This window comes from Rattus norvegicus, chromosome 6 (genome assembly GCF_021556685.1).
Source record: "Rattus norvegicus strain SHRSP/BbbUtx chromosome 6, alternate assembly SHRSP_T2T, whole genome shotgun sequence".
NCBI classification, from domain to species: domain Eukaryota; kingdom Metazoa; phylum Chordata; class Mammalia; order Rodentia; family Muridae; genus Rattus; species Rattus norvegicus.
Genome location: NC_141539.1, coordinates 56,182,974 through 56,205,650, shown reverse-complemented (window position 1 = coordinate 56,205,650; position 22,677 = coordinate 56,182,974). Strand labels below are relative to the sequence as shown.

At 49.8% G+C, this 22,677-nt stretch overlaps 1 protein-coding gene across 49 annotated transcripts in view; it reads right to left on the bottom strand.

Moving 5' to 3' along the window:
* The window catches only part of Atxn7l1 (ataxin 7-like 1), a 224,316-nt gene that overhangs the window by 27,791 nt on the left and 173,848 nt on the right, over positions 1–22,677 (bottom strand). For 24 of the 49 annotated variants that reach the window (XR_015622009.1, NM_001427851.1, XM_087553735.1 and 21 more), the window contains 4 exon segments: positions 21,001–21,226; positions 4,185–4,462; positions 1,374–1,456; positions 255–505 (listed from right to left, as the gene is read on the bottom strand). Coding sequence is in view for 48 of the 49 variants with exons in the window: in NM_001427851.1 (NP_001414780.1) it covers positions 255–505; positions 1,374–1,456; positions 4,185–4,462; positions 21,001–21,226 (838 nt within the window). In the remaining variant the exon portion in view is untranslated. 49 annotated transcript variants of the gene reach the window in all.

Below are 22,677 nucleotides of genomic sequence, written 5' to 3'. Positions count from 1 at the left end.
AAAACACACAGTCTGATAAAAAGGTCTGCTCGGAAGGCTGACGGCTACAGCGGGAGAATCTGTTGAGTGCCATGTGGCAGGCATCAGGCTGAGCCCCCCTTAGGCGCAGGATCCTATTTAAACTTCACAGAGCCTTTGGGGGTTGGGGTAAAATATCTCATCAAAGAACCATCGGGCCACACACAAAACAGCTGGCAAGGAAGAGAGGGCCTGGACTGAGGGCTGGGGCTGCTTCGATGCTCATGCCGACTTACCTGGGAAGCACAGAGTTGAGTGGCCTGGATTTTGGTGGGGATGCTACTTTTGGCTCTGCCACCGTGCTCCCGGAAGATCCTTGCAGAGCATCAGGCACGGGTCCAGGCGGGTTCGGAAGTATCTCCCTAGCAGAAGTCAGAAGGTGCTCTTTCACTTCTTTCTCCCGCGACTTGGCTTTGTGCTCCGCCAGGAGGAGGTCAAATTGCTTTTTCCGGCCTGGGACTGCTCTCCGATGGCTCAGCGAGTGTGTCTAAGGAGAAGAGACATGAGAAGCACAGCCTCTTTGATCAGCACATACACCTGCTTCCCCACGGCCTGCATTTCCGAAATTGCAACCACAGGCATTTAAAGGTGCTTGGAAAAGTCAACTTCAAGGCAACAGCTCCTGTTCTGAGGCTGGGAAGAGGCAGAGACCGCTCGAACGCAACCATGCCCTACACTCCAGGTGTTAAGAAGCCAAGGCTTCCTCCAGACAAATAGCATGAAACAGCTTCTGCGCAGAACCCAGGACAGCCTCGGATCAAAGTCACCCGCGAGGGAAGGCTAAAGTCAATCCAGGTGCGGGTAGGAGGCTCCAGCTGGCCCATGCATTCAGGGCCACCAGGCAGACAGGGCCATAGCCTGGATCCCAAGAGGCACTAGAAGGACAGTTGGAAACCTGGGGCTTGAGGCTACCCAGTAGCGGAAGCCCGGGGTCCGCCTGTCCCCTGGTCACCCCGAGTGGCTAGATGAGAGAGCAGTATCGCATCCTCCCCTCCGGGCTGCCTTTCTGGGCGCTGCCGCCGCCGCCGCCGCCGTTCCTGCATACATTAAAACGTAGCAGGCTTTAGAACCGCCTGTGAGTGCCTATAAATACAATTTACTGTCTGGCCTCCCAAGTAACACGGGAAGCCTAGGGTGTTTTTTTTTTTTTCTTCCTCTCTTCCCCTTAAAAAGCCAGCCGGATCGAGGCAGGCACTATGCTATGCTGGACAGAGAAGAAAGCCATTTGCCTTACAAAGAACAGCTGGAGGTCGTGTCGAGGTTGCACACCCTGCCGTGTGCAGAGAGTGGCATGCAAACATTTCGACAAAGGCCCCAGCAAGAGCAGGAAGTATTTTTTATGGAAAGAGAAATACCTTGCAGGTGAGGGATCTTGTGCAAGGTTTCTTTGTCTCGGGATCCAATACTCCACAGTGTTTATTTGGGTCAAATTCTCTCTCTGGTTTAAGAAACAAACAAAAAATGTAAGAAAAAAAAGGAGACTAAATAGGATTTGGCATTAAGACTACATTTTTTTAAAAAAATGCACATATGCACCAACAAGTGTGACATTGTCAGGCAATCTTTTTTTTCTTCCCCCAACCAGCTGCTAAAATGTCTCAAGAACCACTCGGGGAAAATGGTGCTCCCTTCTGAACCCAGACTTTCTGAGTCTGGGTACGGGGCAGCACAGGGAACAGGGTGAGAGCAGGGGGGCGGGAGGGTAGGACCATGCTATTCGAAAACACATGATTTTACTTAAAAGAGTCCCGCAGGTCCTTGGCGCTTTGGGCATAGTAGTTGCAGAGCAGAGAGCGCACTACCTGAGACCTAAAGATGCCTGCTTCCTTCACAGGCTGCCTGGAGAATCCATGCATGTCCCCCAGCCCCGCCTCTGCCTTCCTGGTTTATCCGTTTAAGGTGGGAGCATGTTCACTGACTTGTCAGGGTGGCCTTCCCCAGGCTTTACAAAGCCCTTGGTGAAGGCTTTCCAGGAGGCCTCACAGATAAGCCATTTCCCTGAACAAGAATTGGCAGTGCCTCGGGCAGGGGCAGGAGAAGGTGTGGCCGTCCTCCTCGGCGCTGTTGAACTTGAAGGCACAAGGGACATAGGCTGCCAACCTTAAACCTCGCTTTGCCTATAGCCCCGGTCCAGAGGCTGCACAGGAGGATAAGACACGACTGGGGGAGGGAGGGCTGTCCTCCTGTCCTGACTGCCTGAGGTGTTGACTGCTTCTATGGAAGCGACTGCTAACTGATTTCCTCATGCCTCCTGTTGTCCTTCATCTCTTTGGGGATTACAAAGAACACTTACCACACCTGTAAAATGTGGGCATGTGTGGTGGTAACCTTTCCAGGACCCCACCCCCCAGGCTTTCGGAAAATCTGTGCTGTCTCTGTGGGTGCCTGCAAACACCAGAGTCCTGTGGAGCAGGAATACCACAGTTCTCTGGGTACGAAGGGTGGTAATGTTTAATGGTGGACGGTGGTGATTAGGAAGGGTGCCAGGTCTCTAGGAAGGTGAGCGCCTTGAATGCAGCAAACTGAAGAGAATTCCTAGGCCAGAAACTGTCAGCATTTGCTGGCATAAACTTGAAGCATAATAAATACATGTTCTATTTTCAAGTCTGAGGGTCAGGAGGAGTCTGTGAGGGAAGTCGTGATGCTGTGTACAAACTGCACTCCCCACCCCAGGGCCATTGAAATACCCCACTTCCCTCCTCTGTGAGAGCTTTGTCCAGCAGTGAGGGAGGGAGGGAGGAAGGGAGTGAGGGAGTACCAGGTGCCTGGCTGCCTGCAGTGGAGGCCTTTCACTTTGGTCTGTCAGAGTCAGGCCTGTGCCCAGACACACACCAGCACCTCCCATTGGAATTGAATGGGGTTTTGACTAGGGACAGAAGTTGGCTGTCGAAATGTGTGAGAGAGGTAGAAACTAGCAAAGGACCTACTGAGACAAGAGAACCCACAAAACACAAAGTTCCCCACCCCCACTTCAGATAAGGATACAGGCTGGAAGAAGCCAAGGTAGGATTAGTGCAGCAATAAGAGACCCATCATAGCCTCTGGACACTGCACAGGCCGACCCCACTCCCACCCCTTCCCCACCACACTGGGACGAACACTCCGTTGGGAAGACAGCTAGCAATGAAGGACTTGATCCATAACGTGAAGAAGCCTTACCAGGTTCTCCCTTCATTGTTATTGTGGATGAACAGGACTTGGAGGGAGGTACAGGGCTGCTTCATTTGAATGCTTTTGGGTAGTCCCAAGTACTTTTAAAATAATATTTAAATACAAATATAAGACAGAAGGTTCAATTAAATATGAAGTAGGATATGAAAATTACTCACACCTTGGGTGCTTAAAAACCATGCCTGATGCAGAAGATACATTCTCTCAAGGAAGGCTTTCACTGTACTTTGTTTTGCCCAGCTACCATTACAGAGAACCCATGGTGTGTGCACAAGCTATGAGTGCCATGGCTTCTGGTCATTTGGAGAAAGAAGAACAAGCCAGGTTTAGTCCTACAACACACCCAAAGCAAACATCCTCCTTTAAAAACAGCAACTGTCACCTCTGAGTGGCCATGTGTCTGTTCAAGGGGCTGAGCAGGGACCCAAGAGACCTCCCAGCACCCCCATCTGTTACGCTGGTCTCTAAGCTCCCAGTAGGAAATCCAGCCTGACTATCAGGGAGAAGTCGGCCACAGTGGCAACTGCAGAATCAACCCAAAAAGCCAGAGGCCAGAGGGCAGAGGTTACAGTTGCCCATGCAGCACAGTCCCTGATGAGCTGTTCTACTCAGCATGCCATGAGCTATCAGCTATCACACAGACAGACCTCCCTCACAGCAGTGAAACTTTAGTGGGAGCCATGTCAGTATGGCCATGAGGCTCACAAGACCCTTGGAGTCTACAACTATCGATTGGTACAGAAAGTCCTCTGCTTCCTGGACTTCTAGGATAACTTCAGCCAAATTCAAAACTTGGCCGGGGACCTTATCTGCGTTGGGGGAATGAAAGCACCGTCTCCCTGGTACTTTCTTCAGGTGCTGGTCCTGCTTGCAGCTACCCTTCACATTGCTGTTCAAGCCAAAACAGCTGTTTCGCTCTTCGAGCACACCACTGGTTATGGACTCCTCCGTTGCAGTCTTACCGTGAGCCCGGCTCTAACCACAGTGACACATACCTGAAAGTCTCCGGTAAGGCTTGTTGCTGTTTTTGGTGCCATTTGGGTGCTTCTTGTCTATGGTGGCTGACAGAGTCCCCTTGCCATTTAAGGTCTTCTCTGGTGAAGGTGGCACGGACTTGGACATCAAGGTGGGCTTAATTAAAGGTGGGGTGGAGACGGCAGAGGAGGAGGAGGAAGTGGCTGCGGTAGTGGTTGTAGAGTTCATTTTGACATTGGCACCGTCTGCCTTCACTAGGTTAGGGATTTTCTCTAAACTGACTACGGGAACTGGAACGCTGAAAAATAAAGGAACATACATGCACGGCTGTTTTCTTTGATAGACCCGGTCCACTGATGAGCTACACCCGCTTGCCGTTATCACAACACTTCCTTATCACTTATTTATGCTCCTCCTGGAAGCAAGCAGCGTGATTCCCCCCGTTGCGATGGGAGGTAGATTTGTGCCCGTGTAAAGGGCCAGCAGGGGGTGAGAGGCTGGCACGGTGCCCAGGGTGGATAAGAGCAGACTGATTACCTCCCAGGCCGGCTGTCCCCATGGATCCTCTGATTCCACCCGCCTCTCGGGCCCTCTATGTGCTCCTCTCTGACACAGCACCTTGGGCAAAACAAGGCCACCACTGTGAAGTGAAGCCCAGGAAGACAGGTTGTCTGTGCCCTGCAGACAGCCTGCCACTGTGGAATCGGGTCCCCCCCTCCCCATTCTCCTGCTTGTGAGAGTCTCCCCACCCCAGCCCCATCCAGGGCCTGACATCTGCTTAGCTCCCGAGTACTGACAGGCTCACATCACACAGAGCATGGCTGCTGTCCAGCCAGGGGCACACCATGCTGTCGGAGGGCTTCTGGATCGGGCTCGCGTCCCGAGGATGGCTCAGATGGAGTGAGCCGCCGTGTACCATTATCCAATATTCCATTTTAGGCAGCTAGTTATGTAAATAGGCAATTCTCCAGACTGGCAGGTGAGAGGATGAATTTTAAGAAGGCGAGAGCACAAAGGTGTGCACTCATTCTTCAGAATCTGTCACCTTCGCCCCACTCCCCTGCTAGTTCCCAGTAACGGATGTGCATTTGATTTCTGCTGCTCTTTAATGCGGGGAGGACCCTGTGTCTGGAGGGGGGTGGGGGAGATGGGGGGATGTGTCTCCGTGTTTTGAAAGATGAGATGAATAAGTTTTGCTTTGGTCTCTGAACCAGGTTCCCTTTTCTCCTGGCAGGAGGGTAGCCTGCTAACACTTCAGTTCCCCAATCGTCTTTGAGCTGAGAGTGGGGATGGGTTAGCTGTTTGAATACCAAATGACGGAGAATATGGCTCTCCCATGCCTACAGACAATGTAGGGCATGAAAGAGAGGTTGTTTTTGGCAGGGAGGAATCCTATCTGTCCACACGTCTGGCTCTCGCTTCTCTAACGCATGTTCACAGATCATTTCTTTGATCAAGTTGTTCATGAAATTGTTTTTGCAACGCGTCCTTTTCTGCCACCCTTCTGATTTTGTAACAGGACCGCAGACATTAGTTATAGGTCTTTGCCAGTGGGCACACAGCAGTAGAACCAATTGGGGCTGAACATTTTAGACTTTCCCCTTGGGCCATGTGTTTTCTTGGCCCGCAGAAAGGTGGCTTGGGATTTCAAGTCTGAGAGAAGGGAAATGGGCACAGTGGCAAAGGCTCTAGCAGATTCTCTCCGTGATCAGAATATTGGAGTCACAGAGATGGGGCTAAACTGTGGTTCTTGTCTGTTCAGTGGTGATTCTCTAAGTGCTCACTTGTTAACTGCTGAAGAAGAGCCCCAGAAACTCTCTCAGGGGGGAGCGTGCCAAGAAGTCACATAGATACTCCCTGGTGAGATCGGCATTCAGGTCTGCAATAGTTTAAATGCAGCCCTCAACCTTTGTTTAGAAACTTAAATCTCCAGATGCATATGCTGACGGTGTTTAGAACAGGGGGGTGTCTTTGAGAAGTAATTATAATTAGATGAAGTCCTGTGTGTGTGTGTGTGTGTGTGTGTGTGTGTGCATGCGCGTGTCTGTCTGTCTGTCTACAAATGGGGCTGATAGCTTTATAGTAAAAGGAAGAGAGAGCTGAGCTCTCAGTCTTCCTGGTCCTCATCAGCTGATACCCACTGGCATGCTGCACCTCAGGAAGAAGGTCCTCATCAGATGACAGCCCTTTTGTTATCGGACCCCTGAGTCTTCTCACTGTTCTTTATAAATTCATCCAATTTGTGGCATTTTGTCACAGAAGCAGAAAACAGACTAAGAATATAAAAAGATACCATAATGGCAGAAAATGCAAAGCTATGGGGAAAATTATGAAATATAATTCTTCTTGACTTGTTTCTTCAATTCAAATAAGCACCGATTACAGGAATCAGGACCTTTTATCCCCCCTTTGAGAAACTGTCTCAAGTAGTCCAGGCTGGCCTTGAACTCCTAATAGTCCTGCCGCCATTAGCCAAGTGCTGTGATCACAGACTTCCCAAGCCTCCTGGTTTAGAAAGGACGTCTTGAAGGGGCGTCTTTACACTCCTGTTCATGGCATTGTTATTTGTGAGACAGCCAGACGGTGGGAACAAACGAAATGCTATTAATACAACATCTGGATGTCTAATCTTTAGCTTTGTGAAGAACGGAAACTCTGACGCATAGCTGGACCTTGAGGACAGAATGCTGAGTAAACCAAGCCAGCAGCAAAGAGACGAACAAGGGATCCCACTTACGCAAGGCACCCACAGTAGCTATAGTCACATAGACAGAAAGGCAGTGAGTGAGGGAGATGGGGTAAGGGAGGAGCTGGGGGTGGGGGGTGAGGGAGGCACGGCCTCAGTCTAGAATCTCAGTTTTGCAAGATGAAAAGAGGCGTTATGTTGGGTGCGACACAGTGTGATTATGCTCAACACTACTGTACATTAAAAATGATTAAGATGGTAACTTGCATTTTATACATTTTACCATGCTTTTTAAAAGTACCAAGTAACAACTTCACAAGTCGCAAAATTCATGCAACCTAAATTATACTTCGGCAAGTCTGTGCGTATGCATGTGTGTATATATACATATGTATATCGTATATGCACATATATTACATGCATATATATTATATACCCGCTGTGTATATATAGAGAGATATATTACACATACACACATGCCATATTACTTCACAAAAGGAAATGAGGTCTTTCAGGGTGTAGATCTGGTTCTTATTGCAGAAGCATGGCAGAGTACACAGAAGGCCTCCAGTTTCTGTGAGAAGTGCTCCTGACTTCAGCAGACCGATGCCTGGGATGGGGTAATCCGGAGAGATGGCCCCGCGTCCCCCATGCTCACAGGGCAGTCTGCACGTCTCCTCTAGAATCAGAGGTTGTTGTCAAGTGTGTTCTGTGAGGCAGCCACATGCCACAGATGCACGGAGCTGACATGATATCCAACATGGCAGCTAACTCATGATGGATGCTTCCTAACTGTGCAACCATACCCCAGCCAGGCTACTTCCTTCATCTCTTATGTGATCCCCTAATGTGGAATTTCTTCTACCTCCCATTATTTCCTGTATCATTCATGCTTCTAGGACTTCAGCTGGGCTCTGATACCAATACCCGCGGGCAGGGTCTAAGGCAGAATCCACCAGAAACATGAAGGATAGAAAAAGGCTGTGCAAAAGAAGCCAACAGAGAATTAATTCTAAAGGCCTCGTGGGTCATAAGGGAGCTAGCCACAAAGCAAACATCCTGGGTGTTGGGTGAACAGGCCCCCATGTCAGCAGAAGAAAGAGAAGGGGATAAAATTTTTGTACCAGGAATCCCAAGAACTCACCACCAGCTAGAGGAAAGACTGTGCACAGGGAGCTGTCCCTGGTACTTTTCCTGCGTTGCTGTTCTCTCCAGTAAAAGCTGTGGGCTTCTCTCAGGTGACCTGCCTTTGGGCCAAGCCTGAGAAGGGAAGGTGAGGGAAAGCAGAAAAGTAGGCAGTTCTAGGACAGTGGGATAGTGGGAAGGATCAGAAATACCCTGAGAAGTGGGGAGAGAGAGACTCACAAGCTTGACATCCCTCCACTCCCTGCAGTACAAATTCTAGCCCGACTCCTTTCTCCGCCATTACTGGCACAAGACCCTCAAGTGCTGGACAAAGGACATAAATGAGCACAAGATGGTGCCACACAGTGACAAACAACCGACCCCAAGGAGCTGGCTGATGTTTAGAGCTCTTCTTCCCTCCCTTACATGCTGCCACCAGTGCAGGAGTGTATTGTCCCAGCAAGCCACCAGCTCGGAACTGCCTTCTGCTGCTCTCCTCTCCAGTGCCCACACTCCCTACCACCACCTTCCTAGGGAGTAAAGCATCAGCCTCGGGCAGGCAACCGAGTGTGGCTCCTTCAGGGGCGGGAAGCCCTGAAGTACATTCAGGTTCAATTCTTCCCCCTCCACCTGCAGAGGAGCCAAATGTCCCTACCCTGCTTTCGCAGGGCGGCCAACTCCCGTCGTCTGGCCGTGCCGCAGCAGCAAGGGGAACTCCTATGTGTGGTGAGGAGTTAGGGGGAGCTGGTTAGATGGAAACACCCAGAACACAGGCTGTCAAGAACTATGTGTGGTGTGTGTGTATGTGTGTGCATGTGTTTGTATGTGTGTCTGAGTGTGTCTGTGTGTCTGTGTATGTCTGTATGTCTGTATGTGTATGTATGTGTGTCTGTGTGTCTGAGTGTGTCTGTGTGTCTGTGTATGTATGTCTGTGTGTGGTGTGTGTGTCTCTGTGTGTGTCTGTGTGTGTCTATGCGTGTCTGTGTGTGTGTCTCTGTGTGTGTATGTGTGTATGTATGTATGTATGTGTATGTCTGTGTGTCTGTGTGTGTATGTGTCTGTGTATATGTGTGTGTGTATGTATGTATGTATGTGTATGTCTGTGTGTCTGTGTGTGTATGTGTCTGTGTATATGTGTGTGTCTGTATATGTCTGTCTGTGTGTGTGTGTGTGTGTGTGTGTGTGTGTGTGTGTGTAGGAGATAAACAAGTCTGGGAAAGGAGCCAAAAGCCTCCCAAAGTCCTTCCCCTTCCATCTCGAGGGATGGATACTTCCCTCCATTCTCATCCTTCACGGCATTTATAAACTCACTACTATCCTCCTTTTGAGGTGCTGTGTTTCAAAAGGAAAGAGGAGCCCCCCATGAAGACCCTGCTGCTTTCAAAATGCCTGTTTTGTGGGCTTGGCACAAACTCTTTTAGGGAGCCCAGGGTGGCTGCTCGTTCCGGCTGTGTCGGAGATGCTGGGGGCCTTTATTGTCTCATTATGTCTGTGCCTCCTCCTCTCAGGCCTGGGAAGGCATTGCGGTGTGGAGATGGGCCCTCCCTCAACCCCTGGTACCACAGGGCGGTGTCTACCTTCTGTTTCTCTGGTGCTGCTCTGGTTCCCCATGTCTTCTTCCTGTGTGCTTGGCCTGTCTGAATTGATCTTTCTAGACCAAGGCAGGTCTTCTGGCTTTAAGAAAAATGGTTCTCTTGGCATCAAGCAGATTCCCCTCCCTGCCCAGTGATGTCTGCAAAAGAGCAGAGGTGGAGAATCATGACAGTGTCATTGTGAGAGTCACTACCGGGCTGCAGGGCCAGCTGCCCCCTGCTGGCCATGCTTTCACGGTGGTCGGGGCTTTATTCTCCTATAGTCAACAGATATGCCTGGAGAAAACAGTTCGGAGTCTGTAGGTTTGCAAAACCCGTTGCCAGCCTTTCCCCACTTAACACGTGGGGTAAAGACAGATTTGACGGACAGAAGGGTGAGGACATATGGTATTTGTGCTGTGGTTATGTGTCTGATGTGAAGTTGAGGCTGTCTAATCTCTTCCATCACTTCATTTGACAGAGAGCTGCGTGCCTGTATGAGAGGCCTGGCAGAGTTTGGAGAGTCTCTGGGTTATTAGCAGACCTCCCTCCACCCCCTGACCCCGATAGACCATCTCACTCATCCTCCTTCCTTCCAAGTGGCAGCAGCATTAAATCATCCCGATAAAATGGAATTTAGCTCTTTTAACCTACTCCTCCTCCAGGGTAGGAGTTCTACTTGGCTCTTGGCGATGCACTGAGCTGTTGGGGAAAGTCTGCCGCTAGGAAATTATTTCCAGCTGGAATCCTTGAGGTTGAAGAACTACTAGGGACGGTCTGGCAGGTTTAAGAATCAGGTGGTCAAAAAAAAAAAAAAAAGAATCAGGTGGTCACTAAGAATCGATATAAAGAACAGCCATGGAATCCTGTCCTGCTATGACAGATATAGCAGGTACTGCACACCCCGATGAATGGGTACCCTGCTTTTGAGGCATCTGGGAAAATGTTCAAGAAGCCAACTTGTAAATGCCTTTAGCAAGCCAAAAAAGGGAAGCTATCTAACCGCAGGGCCTGTAAATGAGAAAAATCTACTGGGCTGATCTAATATTATCTTACAGCAGAGAAGTCAGAAAGGCAACGCCATGGGCCATCACTCTCTGCAGGGTCTGGACTCTCTCCCACACAACACACCCTCAGTAAACTGAGAGATGGGGTCAGACCACATGACTGTTGTGGGTGGGGCAAGGGTGGGAGTGGTCCTGGCAGCAGAGTGGTTGGCAGGATGCAGAATATGTGGAAAGCTCATCAAACGCCCACTGTTGGCCAAGAAAGGTACAGCATCTTCACCAGTCATGGATCATGGGCTACAAAGTTTAGCCTCTTGACTCCATTGCAAAGGTGATAAGTTATGAAGAATGATATGAGATTCCCCCGCCCTCGAGACAAGTTAGAGGTCTGTGGGTGAACATGGGAGTTTGAATAAGCTGACTTTGATGAACAGTGGAGAAGAGTCAGAAGCAGGGGCTGGGGAGAAAGCCCAGTTGGTCAAGTGCTTGCTGTGCAAGTCTGGGGGCCTAAGTTTGATATCCAGCATCCATATAAAAGGTTGGTTGCAATGGAACATGCCTGTGATCTGACTTCAGGACAGCTTGGAACAGGATCTGTGAGGCTCACTAGCCAGCCAGCATAGCCTACCTGGCGAGTCTCAGGCCAATAAGAGACCTTGTCTCAAGACAAAGCAAAAACAGGTGGATGCCACCTGATAACACCTGACATTGGCCTCTCTGCGTGCACACAAGTGCACACACACACACACACACACACACACACACACACACCATAAACATCCTCCAGACACACAAAATAATCAGGAACAAATAACGTAAGAATTAGGGAGGAAAGGTGGGGCTGAACTGAGGGTCTGTGCCTTGTCAATCAATGCTCTGGCAAATTCCCCGACTGTGGAGGTATCCGGCCCCCGAATCCTGCCTTCCCTATGGCTGGATGCTCTCTGGTGAGGGCCTAATGCATGCAGCTTCCTGGCTTTAGGGACTCAGCAAGGTCCTAAGGACTTCTGTCCTTGTGAATGGGCAATAGGACAGGGGCTTGGCTAGTGAGAAAGCCTGGGTGTTAGCTCTTTCTCCTTCCTTGGTGGGACAGACCTGACCAACCTATCTCAGCCTCACAAGGCCTGCCTCAGTTTCCTTACAGTGAAAGGAAGGAAGGCTTGGCATTTGAGATGATTAAATGAGGTACTGGGCACGGAGCGTCATTTGGGCTCGAAGCACAGCCTCAAAGTTGAAGTGAAATGAGAGAGAGAGAGGGGGGGGGGGGAGAGCGCCACACCATTCACTCCCTCACAGCCCCTCCTGGGGTGTAAACCATGGTCACCATCAGAAACCTTTTGTCCCTTTGGTGTTTAGGGGGTGGAGTGGACGAGTGGGAGGCAGCAGAAAGGTGGGGTGGGTGGCTTCCAAACTCACCCACAGAAGAGCAATCCTGGAAGTACAATGGAGAGGAAAATGGAAGAAGGGAACAAGTCATTCCATACTCAGGAACTCCCGAGCTTGGGTGAGTCACTGCAGCTTACATCTGGATAGGGATTTCTGCAAGCAGAGCAAGCAGGAAGCCCAGCCTATTCCCATAAGACAATTCCTGCAGTCCAGCAATGTGGGGACTCTGACGTTCCAGGGCACCTTGTTTTCTAGGGGAGGCTATCTGTACAACCCATAGGCCATTCAACGGGATGAAGGAGGCCCTGTTCTCTACAGTTTTCTCTTATTCCAAGGGTGTGGAGCTTAGGAAGGGGGTCCCCAGCATTACCAGGAGACCAAGGAGTGCTAAGTATTCCCGGAGAGCCCTCGTACCCTTGGGCTGTGGAAGAATCAGCAAGCTGGAGAGTAGTCTGAACGTAGTAGGGCATGTGATGCTGCCCAGGCTGCCCTTGGGAACAGCTGTGGGTACAGTGGGCTTCAGGCCCACACAAGGTTTCGCCGACAGCTCCAGACCTTACCAATGCTCAGCGCATTGCCCCATAACTAAGAACCACAGACACACAACTCAGATGGGTGGCCATCAAGATTCACATCATTTCGGAAACAGCATGAAGGCCACCGAGGGCTAGGGGCTGGGGGTTGGGTGGATTCTGGAAGAGTGAGTTCCTAGCAATAGCTTAGAGCTGGCTATCCTCAGGAGCAGCAAGTGGGAACACTTCCCGCTGTGGCCACCAGAGGTCACTGGCTCCCAGTATTGGAGTTGTAAAATGTCCTTTTAGAGAGCCTGTTACCTGGGTACCATGGCTGGAGCATTAAAGTCTCCTCAAGCTCTAGTGCCAATTCGGACCCAGGAGAGGGATGGTGATTCCTTAAAGAACGTCCTCCATGTCCCTGTCAGGGAGGGATGAGAGCAGACACCTGAGATGACCCTGGGATCCCACGTCCGGGCTCTCCCTATAAGGAGTCACTCTGAACACAGAAAGGAAACGGCCAGGGACTCACTGCGACCAGCTGCTCCCATTTACCTCAGAGAAGAACAAACACATTCAGAACAAACATTCCCATTCATTCACTCATTTTCATTCATATTCTCTGTCTCTGTCTGTGGGCAAACAACCGAGAGCCACTGATGAGTTCTGAAGAGTTCTGAGCAGTACACTGTGTGTGTGTGTGTCTGTGTCTGTGTGTCTGTGTGTGTGTCTGTGTGTGTGTGGGTGTGTGTGCAAGTGCATGTGTGCATATGTGTGAATGTGTGCATGTTTGAGTGTGTATTCGAGTGTATAGGAGTGTGTGTGCGCCTGTGTAGTGTGTGAGTGCATGTGTGCATGTGTGTGTGTGTGTGCGCATGTTTGAGTGTGTATGCGAGTGTATAGGAGTGTACATTTGTGTGTGTGTGTGTGTGTGTGTGTGTAAGGAAGGGATGTACTGAAAAGGCAAAGATTTCACAGCCTACATGGACGCTCTGATATGACTCCCTGGGGCTTCTGGGAACCAACCCCCAATTCATGCCAGCACCAGGCTAGAAGAGCTAAGCCCCAAGTCCCTCCCACAGGCCTCTGGCTGGGTCCTCTCCATAAAACACTGGGAAGGCATCCAGGACACATGAGCTCCCACATGTCCCCTCTCTCCCAGAAGACTCACCTCCCATTTCCAAGCATTTTGGGAGGGGCCGTCTGAAAGGAGGGAGCCCCTCCCCCACCACGCTGTAGGGTGTGCACAGGGAGGCCAGGAGCCTGCTGATTTTTCTTCTGCTTTGGCTCATTTTCCTTCTGGAGCAGCAGGCTCATCTCCTGCATTTTTAATAGTGGGGCATATTTAGCATTCAACACACACTTGCAGGTTGATAAGGCCCAAGGAGAAGGCATCAAGCCATCCATAGGAGGAAAGCCTCTTCCCAACTCTTCCCTGCCTCCTGCCACATCAGCCAAAATCGGGCAGATCCTAGTTTTCAGTCTACTTGCAGGGCTGTCGTGGGAAGGGACAGCAGAGGAGAAAGTTGCCCTGGCTGACAGTCTCTCTGGTCCCTGGCGCAGCAGAGACTCGTAATAAAGGATGAAATGGTTCGTCTTGCTTTCTTGAGATGGGGCCTTTGCTCAAGGTCAAGTAATCTTACCCGCTCTGAATCCTGAATGCCAGGATTATGGGTTCATCTGCTGGGACTATGGATATATTCCCGGTTGTCTTTTGCCCACCTCCCTGTGTCACTGTGGACTACATGGACTCTGTGGCTTCCAACTTCCTCAGGGGTGATTTCTGACAGGCAAGTGAACTAGAGAAAAGGGGACCGCAGGGGAAGGGCTAACAGTCTGCTATGTGGAGTCTCAGGTGGGTCAAAAGAGACAGGTTCGATGACAGGAGGATGCTGTCTTCCTCTTTCTCCCCTTTCCTCTTCCTCTTTCTTTCCTGTAATGCCGGTGACCAAAGCCACTTGATTGTTGAGCTTCTCCCCTAGCCTATTTCGGGGACAGAGTCTTGCTAAGTTGTCCGATCTGGCTTTGAACTCGCTCTGGAGTCCTGGCAGACCTTGAACCTTTAATCCTCCTGCCTCGAACTCACCAGACCTGGCTCCTCCTCCCCATGTCCCTCCTCTTCATTGTGTGTGTGGACACATGCATGGCATGAGGTTGGTATGGAGGTCCCCAACTTTGTGGAGCTAGTTCTGAGGACAGAACTCAGGTCACCAAGCTTGTGGTGAGCCTTTCACCTGCTAGATCATCTCACCGGCCTTCTCCTTTCTTCTTTTAAATTTTTCTATGTTCATTTGACTATTTTTTTTGAGACAGGGTCTCACTGTGCAGCCCTGGCTGGCCTGAGACTCGCTACACAGATAGCCAATGCCTCTGAGGCGCTGGGTCTAAACACATGAGATACCAAGTGTAGCCTCCCCCTTCCTTTTATTTAAGGTGTTTTTCCCCTCCCTACTAAGTCATAGAAAGGGGCAAAATCATACAACTGCAGACTGTCCAACTTGGTGTGAAAATACCAAGGGATCAGCCTGACTCAGGGGTGCTGTTTATAGCCAGGCATTCAAACCTGAGCTACCTGTGAAAGGGTATCCTGATGCCTACTGTCAAATTCCATGTCAAGTCTGCCAACCCTATAGACAGGCAATCTTGTGTGCTTAAGTGGCCTTGAGGGTCAACTGAGAACTCATTTGGATAGGGCCTCTGGCTGGGCATTCTCTATGGGTCTCCCTGCTGTTCCCACTATAGGTTCAGAAAGACCAGGCTAACACAATTAAGGACCGAGTGTTCCTTCTGCTTCACAAGAGACCCAGAGGTTCCCATGTGGGGTCACTCAGAAACACAAGATCTGTGCTCTCTGAGAGCAGCCAGGTGACTACTTAACTCGTGCCGTGTGGTGGCTGCTCTCTCGAGCTGAGAATGTAATTCTAAATATTTAAGTTCACAACAGTTTTAAAACAAGAGAGTCAATCCTGTTATGACGGGGTTTCAGTGTGTTTGGGACCACTTGAGTTTGCGACTCTGCCAGACGGTTTCTAGTTCTTAATGGCACCTGACAATGAAATAAATATCCCAGGTGAACAATGCCCTGTACTGCAATGACTTGGGGAGGGATGAGGGGGCTTTGAGGACAGGAATGTGAACTAGCTCACTATTTGTATGCTGAAATGATAATATTGTGGTTGTGTCAGGTTAGAGAAAATATATCCTAGAAAATTAATTTTGTATTTTTTTTCAAGGCAGCTGATACTTAGAATGAGACATGGGGCACACACTGTATCTTCCTCCACTGGATACTGCTAGTCCAAACACTTCTCGACAGAAGTCGGGAAATCACATGGTCCCCTTCAGTGGACCCATCTGGTTCTCTGTGACAGTCAGTTCAAGAAGTGTTAGTCACAGTGGCCCCTTGTTTGAACAACTGCCAACAGGCCACCATGCTGGGGGCACCCTTGTAACTCCTGAGGAGAGGGAACGAGGGAAGTGGGATGTACTATGGAACACACACGCACAGAACATCACGGGAGAGCATCATGGGACAGGGCATCACAGGCAAAGACGATAAGCCACGAACTGAGAGCAGATGGCAGTGCATTGGGATGCTGGCCAGGAGGAAGTGAAAGAGAAGGGACTCAGGACAAAGGGGCCAGTGACTACGGCATAAGAATGTCAGTGATTTGGACCAGGAAGAGGGGGACAGGGTACAGCAGGAAGAACAGAAGGCTGAGCAGGCCCTGCTTCTGAGGTTCTTCTTCCTGCCCCATTCCCAAGGGCCTTCATCCTTTTCTCAACACATTTTGGGGAGGTCTTGCCTATACCCATGGTGTCAATGTCCCATCTATGTGGATGGTTCTCGTACATCTTTTCCAGCCCTACCTCTCTCCTGACCCCAAGGTGTAAACATTCAGTGCCCACCACCTACTTCTCGAGTATTTCTCAGATCCCCAGAACACACAGATTCTGATGCAGCTTACCCTCTTTCCCTTGAGGAAGTGGCAGACATGGTGGCCCAGCCATCTGAGTCTGAAATACCACCATCATCCTAGCTCCTCCCCGGTGGTCCTGTGCTGTTTATACTGGTCCTCACCCGAGAGTCCTCTCCCATGGACCTGCCCCCTCCTCACTGTGCCGCCACTCCTTCCTTGAGCTCGAGCTCCTACTGCGCCTCACTTGGACTGTGCAAAAATGTCCTCAGTCTTCTCAATGGTTCCAGAATGTTCCCCCAGCCTTCCTTAATACTGCTGCCTGCCAGGGAGACTTTGCGACTGAACACTGCTCTTTTAATCCCATAGGTCATTTTTCTGTGGTCCTGAATTTGCTGCCCTCAGTGGGAACTTTATGCCTTCTTGGATTCAGAGCCTACCTCTCCTCCGGTGCAAATGCTTCTGCCCATTCTGAGCCCTTTCCCTACAACATTCTTCCCACTCGCTTAAGATTTATTTATTTATTTATTTTACAGTGACCAAACAGACACAGCATAAAATTACATCTTGAACTGTGTTTTCTGTGTCCAGCTCCTGACTATAGACGTAGTAAGGGTCTCTGGCTTAGGGTTTAACTTGGGCTTTTTGACTTTATGAAATGTACTCAGTGGCAGCTACGTTTTCTTTAGTTTTGGGGTGCTGGGGGCTGAACCCAGGCCCTCGTGCATGGGATGCTCACACTCTACTGTCAGGCTGCACCACCAGCCCAGAAACCAAACTTTGAATTTTGAGCTCTCCTCAGGCTAGCCACCTCTGTACAGTATTCTCTTACGGCCCTGGGCCAGGGCTTGGGCTGCAGGAAGGAGTCAGACCCACAGCTGGCCACATACATAATAGGCTGTTTTTTCTTTCTCTCTAGAGACTTAGCCCCACAGAAGCTGATCTACAAGGTCTGAGGTGTTTCTTTTTTTTCTTTTCATGTGTATGTATGCATGTATGCGTGATATATGTATGTTGTGTGTGTGATGTATGCACATGTTTGTGGGTACATTTTGGGGCTCGAGGTTGAGTGTGTTCCTGGATTGCCTTCACGATAGCATTTAAGATGGACCTCTTGGTGTAACTGAGGCTCATCGATTTGGCTAAATTGGTTGGTCAGTGGGTTTTAGGGATCTGCCTATACACCCCTTCCCCGTCACTGGACACAGACTGCTGGATCTAACTTTTATGTGAGTTCTGGGAATGGGAACTCCTCATGCATGTGACAGACCTTTCATCAGAAGAGTCGTCTCCCTGGCCTGGCCCCGTTTTTTCGTTTCTTTTTTCTTTTTTGGTTTTAACGTAGAGGATGGGGATCTGAATTCAGGTCTCCATGAGTGTTTATTGAATGAGAGGCAAGAAAAGCAAGTTCAAAGCACTGCGTGGATTTCCTGTGTGACCCTGAGGCAGCCACTTACCATGTCAGATCTCATTCTTAAGCCTGAATAGACTGTGATTCTAAATCTCAGGCCTCCCAAGATTCCAACTTCCTTACTGCCTACTAAATGAAGAGTGCGCCCTACCACCAACATGAAGACCCTCTGTAAGTTGGCCCCAAATTCCCTCTGTCAATCCTGATGACCCATTAATACCTATTATACTAGCATTCACTGCTCTCTTCCCCTGATATTAGAACGTGCCTCTGCCTATACTCAGTATTTAATGGACACTTACACTAATAGTTATGTGCCCACTATAATAATCACCAAGGGTGCACAGGGCCCACGAATGCAATACAGAGAGCTTTGTGCAAGTTAAAAGGAGATGCCTGTGGTCCACACAATGGACTGGCAGTCTTCATCCCCTGGTGCACAACCTGTACAACTGTAAGGTAGAGCCTTGGGGATCCAAAGTTAAATATGACAGAATAGGATGAGGCACACAAGAAGGGCATCTGACCCAGGCAGAGGACTTAGAAAACAGGCCTAACAGATGAGGTCAGTCACACTTCAGCCGCCCCTCGGTTCATCATGGGGTAAGACAATTTTCAGTTGGCTATGTATGTAGAAAGTTCTGAAAGCCAACGTGCATTTTTAAAATTTGTTTGTAAATTTTATTTTATGTGGGTGGGTGGGTACTTCACCTGCGTGTGCGTTTGTAGGCCGCATGTGAGCCTGACACCCTCAGAAGCCAGAAGAGGGCTTCAAAGTCCTGGAACTGCAGATGGTGTTAGCTGCTATGTGGGTGCTGGGAATTGAACCGGGGTCCTCTGGAAAAGAAGCCAGTGTTTTTAACTGCTGAGCTCTGGAGTTCTCAACACACATTTAACATAGGTTAGGAGTGGCCCAGTGAGTAAAATGCCTGCTATGAGCTCATTCTCATTTGGTAGGTAATGGGGCACTTGAAATTATCGTGATTTAGAATTCAGGCTTAAAATGGGACAAGGGCTGCTAAGTTAGACTGCCTCAAGGACACACAGAATCCATGACAAAGCCTGGCTTTGAATTCCATTTTCTTGCCTCAGGTTCAGTGCTGGGTCTCTTCCACACCGTTCCTCAGACAGACTGATCATAACCCCGGGTCCACCTGCCCATCATCGCCCCTGCTGGTGAGTGCCTCTATTTTACTGCCGCCAACTGTGGTTGCCCTCTTCCACGGACATGGGAACCAGTTTCTTCTGCCTTCCAATGAGAACTAAAGACCAGTGGCTCTCAATGAACTCTTCAGGTCTTCAGTGGGCGCTAGACCAGCGCTGCTGAGGCATCCCTCCCCGTGGACTAAGATGATGCTGGGTTTCCAGCGTGCAGGATGGCCACATGCAGCTTGTGGACCACACAGCTCGCGCCACGTGAGCTAGTCTAACAACCGTGGTACACTCACGCTGTCAATTCTGCTCCTCCTAGTAACACTCTTCATTTGCCTCTCTGATGCTGGAGACCTCACTCATGCTAGGTAAATGCCTTTATGGCCAAGCAACACCACTCAGCCTGAATAAGCTATTTCCCCAGTTTCCATCTCCATGGGGTCGCCCTGAATCTGTGGCTTCTTATTTTTCACACGGGGTCTCACTATGTAGTCTAGGATAGCCCTTAAACCGCCATTATTCCTCTAGCCTCAGCCTCCGGAATGCTGGGATCATACATCTACACCAGCATGCCTGTCTCTGAAGAGCCACTCCTCCATGACAGATGAATTCCTCGGTCTTAGCCCAAGGTTATGAGGCTTCAGCACAGATGGGAGAGTGATGATGATGATGGTAATTATCCTTTAACATGTGTTGTGCACATACCCTGGCCTGTGTGCTGTACTCGATGCCATATATGAAGGAGCTACTGGATCCTCACAGCATCCCAGGGAACAGAGCTAGTCTATGAATAGATTCATTTTACAGCACAGGAAACTGAGGCACAGCAAGATCAAAAGACATACTTGCCCAGGGTCACCCAGCAAAGAGACCTGTTCACAGGGACTAATTCCTTAGCAGTCAAGCCCTTCCTTGGGCTTTCTGGGGGCATTGAGAAGGGCCTGGAAAGTCCGCACTGCTACAAGCTCATCAGAGGTCACCAACTGTCACTTTCCGACCAGGGTTCTCCTTAGCAACTACACCTTCGCACGAGACAGATCTACTCTCCAGCAGCCCACAGAGAGCGCAGCTAGTGTAAGAAGCAGAGCGGCTGGCAGCCATGTACGTCCGCGTTCCAACCTCTCCCACTATCACCTGAGGCGCTTTCATTGATCGGGCATAATTAGCTCTCTTCAAGTCATCATAATTCCCAGCTCGCAGTGCCTGCCCCATTGATGGGTGATTGTATTCCACAGTCTTCCTGGGTAGGACGTTAAGCGCAATTAACTACCATTAATTAATGAACACCATTTCTCTTTAAACATATAAATTAGACACACTCCGCACTTGCCCCTTCTCTGTCTTCAGGAGGCCTGGAAGATAAAGCTGTGACAAGCTAGTCCCAAGTCCCTCCTATTCTCAGTGTGGCTTCCTATTTGTCTGGTCCACAGGGAACCTTTTGTCTTTTTGGTAGAGACTCGCCATCAAAGGGGTGACTTTCCCTTTCTCTCCTCCCTACAGTTAGTTATGAGATACCCAGTGTCCTTGAGGGCTGGGGAGCAGAGGCCCTGTGGGGAAGGGAGACTGAAGCTAGGACTGGGCCATGACCATGGCTTCCTCCTTTCTCTTCTCCCTCTGCGGACTGACCATCTGTGCTTTGACTGCTTACACCAGCGTTTCTCTTCATTGGGGCAGAAGACTGAGAGGCAAACATATAGCTAAGGAGTCTTCCCTGTTTTTCTTTTCCTTAGACACAGACAGCTTGGTTCTCAAATGTACAACCATTCTTTGTTGAGACATACAGCACTTTTTTTTTTTTGGTTCTTTTATTCGGAGCTGGGGACCGAACCCAGGGCCTTGCGCTTCCTAGGTAAGCGCTCTACCACTGAGCTAAATCCCCAGCCCTGAGACATACAGCACTTTTAAGGCCCCATGCTCCCTCTAGTTACTAAAGATTAGCAGTTGGCCTCCTCGTGCCTTCCTTCTGGGTTCCTGCCTCAGTACCTCAGATTTCTGAACATGACACCCAGAGTCAAAGCCAGAGTGGGGGAGGGCAGAGAGAGTCTCAGCTGCCCAGCACCTGGACTCACCATGGTTTATCCCTTGGTCCCTTTGCAGAGAAGACTGTGTGCTGTGTGCTGCTGGAGGTAAGTAGATTGTCTTTGGGCGTTTTAAATGGCTTTGAGGTGCTGCTGACAGCGTTATGGCCGCTGACACAGGCTTTTGTCTTTGCCTGTGCTAGTGATGTCCGGAGATTGGAGGCTGGAGACGCTGCTGGAGAGGGAGAAGGCCTGCACATTGAACTGTGTCTTCTCTCTACAGGGGAGAAAGAACAGAATTCAGCACAGCATCCGTGGCCAGTGGGTCCCACCTTCACCCACACTCGTGAACACCACAGGCACAAAGCAACCCTCTGCTGGCAGGGTCGCACCTCCACAGCCTCTGACGTTTGCTCTGATGTTGACTTCGATGCCAACTTACAATGACTGCAGTCGGGACTTCTGTATCAAATGGCATGCTAAGCTAACCCCAGGATTCTCCAGGGAGACATTTCTATCCTTCTGCAAAAACCACTTCCACTGGAGTAGCAGGTGTCACCTGACACAGTGGATCAACCACAAAACCAACGTGATCCCCAGACAGCAACTCGGGTCTCCTGGGGCAGTGGGCAGGGCAGAACTCTTAGCATGAATTCTCCAGCATACGAGTAGCATGGGATTCAGGGGTTGGGGGGGGCATGATGGGAGGATCTTTCAGAGTTTTTAAAGGCCCAGCATGGCTCAGCATGGTACAGTCTACTGATGTATCTCAGCCATGGCCTCTTTAAGCTCACAGAGGTCCAAAACCACAACACAGACCAGGATCCAAATGCCTGAAGCAGAAGCACAAAGTGGTGCATGGACTTGGGGGTGGGGGGCAGCTTCCTGTGCTTCTCTAGGAAGCACTAGAGGTCTGAGCTCAGACACCCCATTCATTCACACCCTGCCAGCTCCCGTCTTCTTGGACCAACAGGAAGAAGGCAGATGTGACCAGGGCAGTAGATTCAAGAAGCTAGGTTCTGATATGCACCCTGATGGTGGTTACTAACAGTTGGAGAGTGATGGATTTGATAAAAGTTAGGGTGTCTAAAGGAGTCCATTTCCACGTGCCTGAAAGCTTTGTACACACTTCCGGGAAAGACATATCAACCTCTACAGGGTGCTCCTGAAATCCTAAATCCCCTCTGGCTCTCCGGTGCCTACAAATAATTAGCTGATTAATATTCGCTGAAGAAATGGATGACGGTGGCAGTAGAGGTCCTGATGGGAAGAACTAGAGATCACACATCTACAGTCTTCAGTGTCAGTGACGATAAAGGTGGAGGAATGGAGAGGTGGCGGATCACAGTCTCCCTCCAGCCGAGAGCTGTCACGGCTGCTGTAATAGGAAGCTGATGGGACAGAAAAAAAAAAAAGCCAGAGTGTCCTTTGAAGGCAGGTTAGGGTTTCTCTACCATCCCTCATACCAAGGGTCTCTCAAAGTAGACCCTTTGGAATTGGGTTCTACAGTATTTGAGGCTCACCTGATTGTCGGGTGTTTTACCTGACCAGCGTTTACATTTTACCTCTATGGAATGATTCCGTGGCAATAATCCTTGCTGGCTCAGGGTGAACTCCTACATGCATGCTTTATTCCCAGAAACTATCACGAAAGGTTATGAAAACCAAGATCTGTTCGAATGCTGTAGAAATAGCACAGGGCTGGGACGCAGCACACCCTGGGTCCTA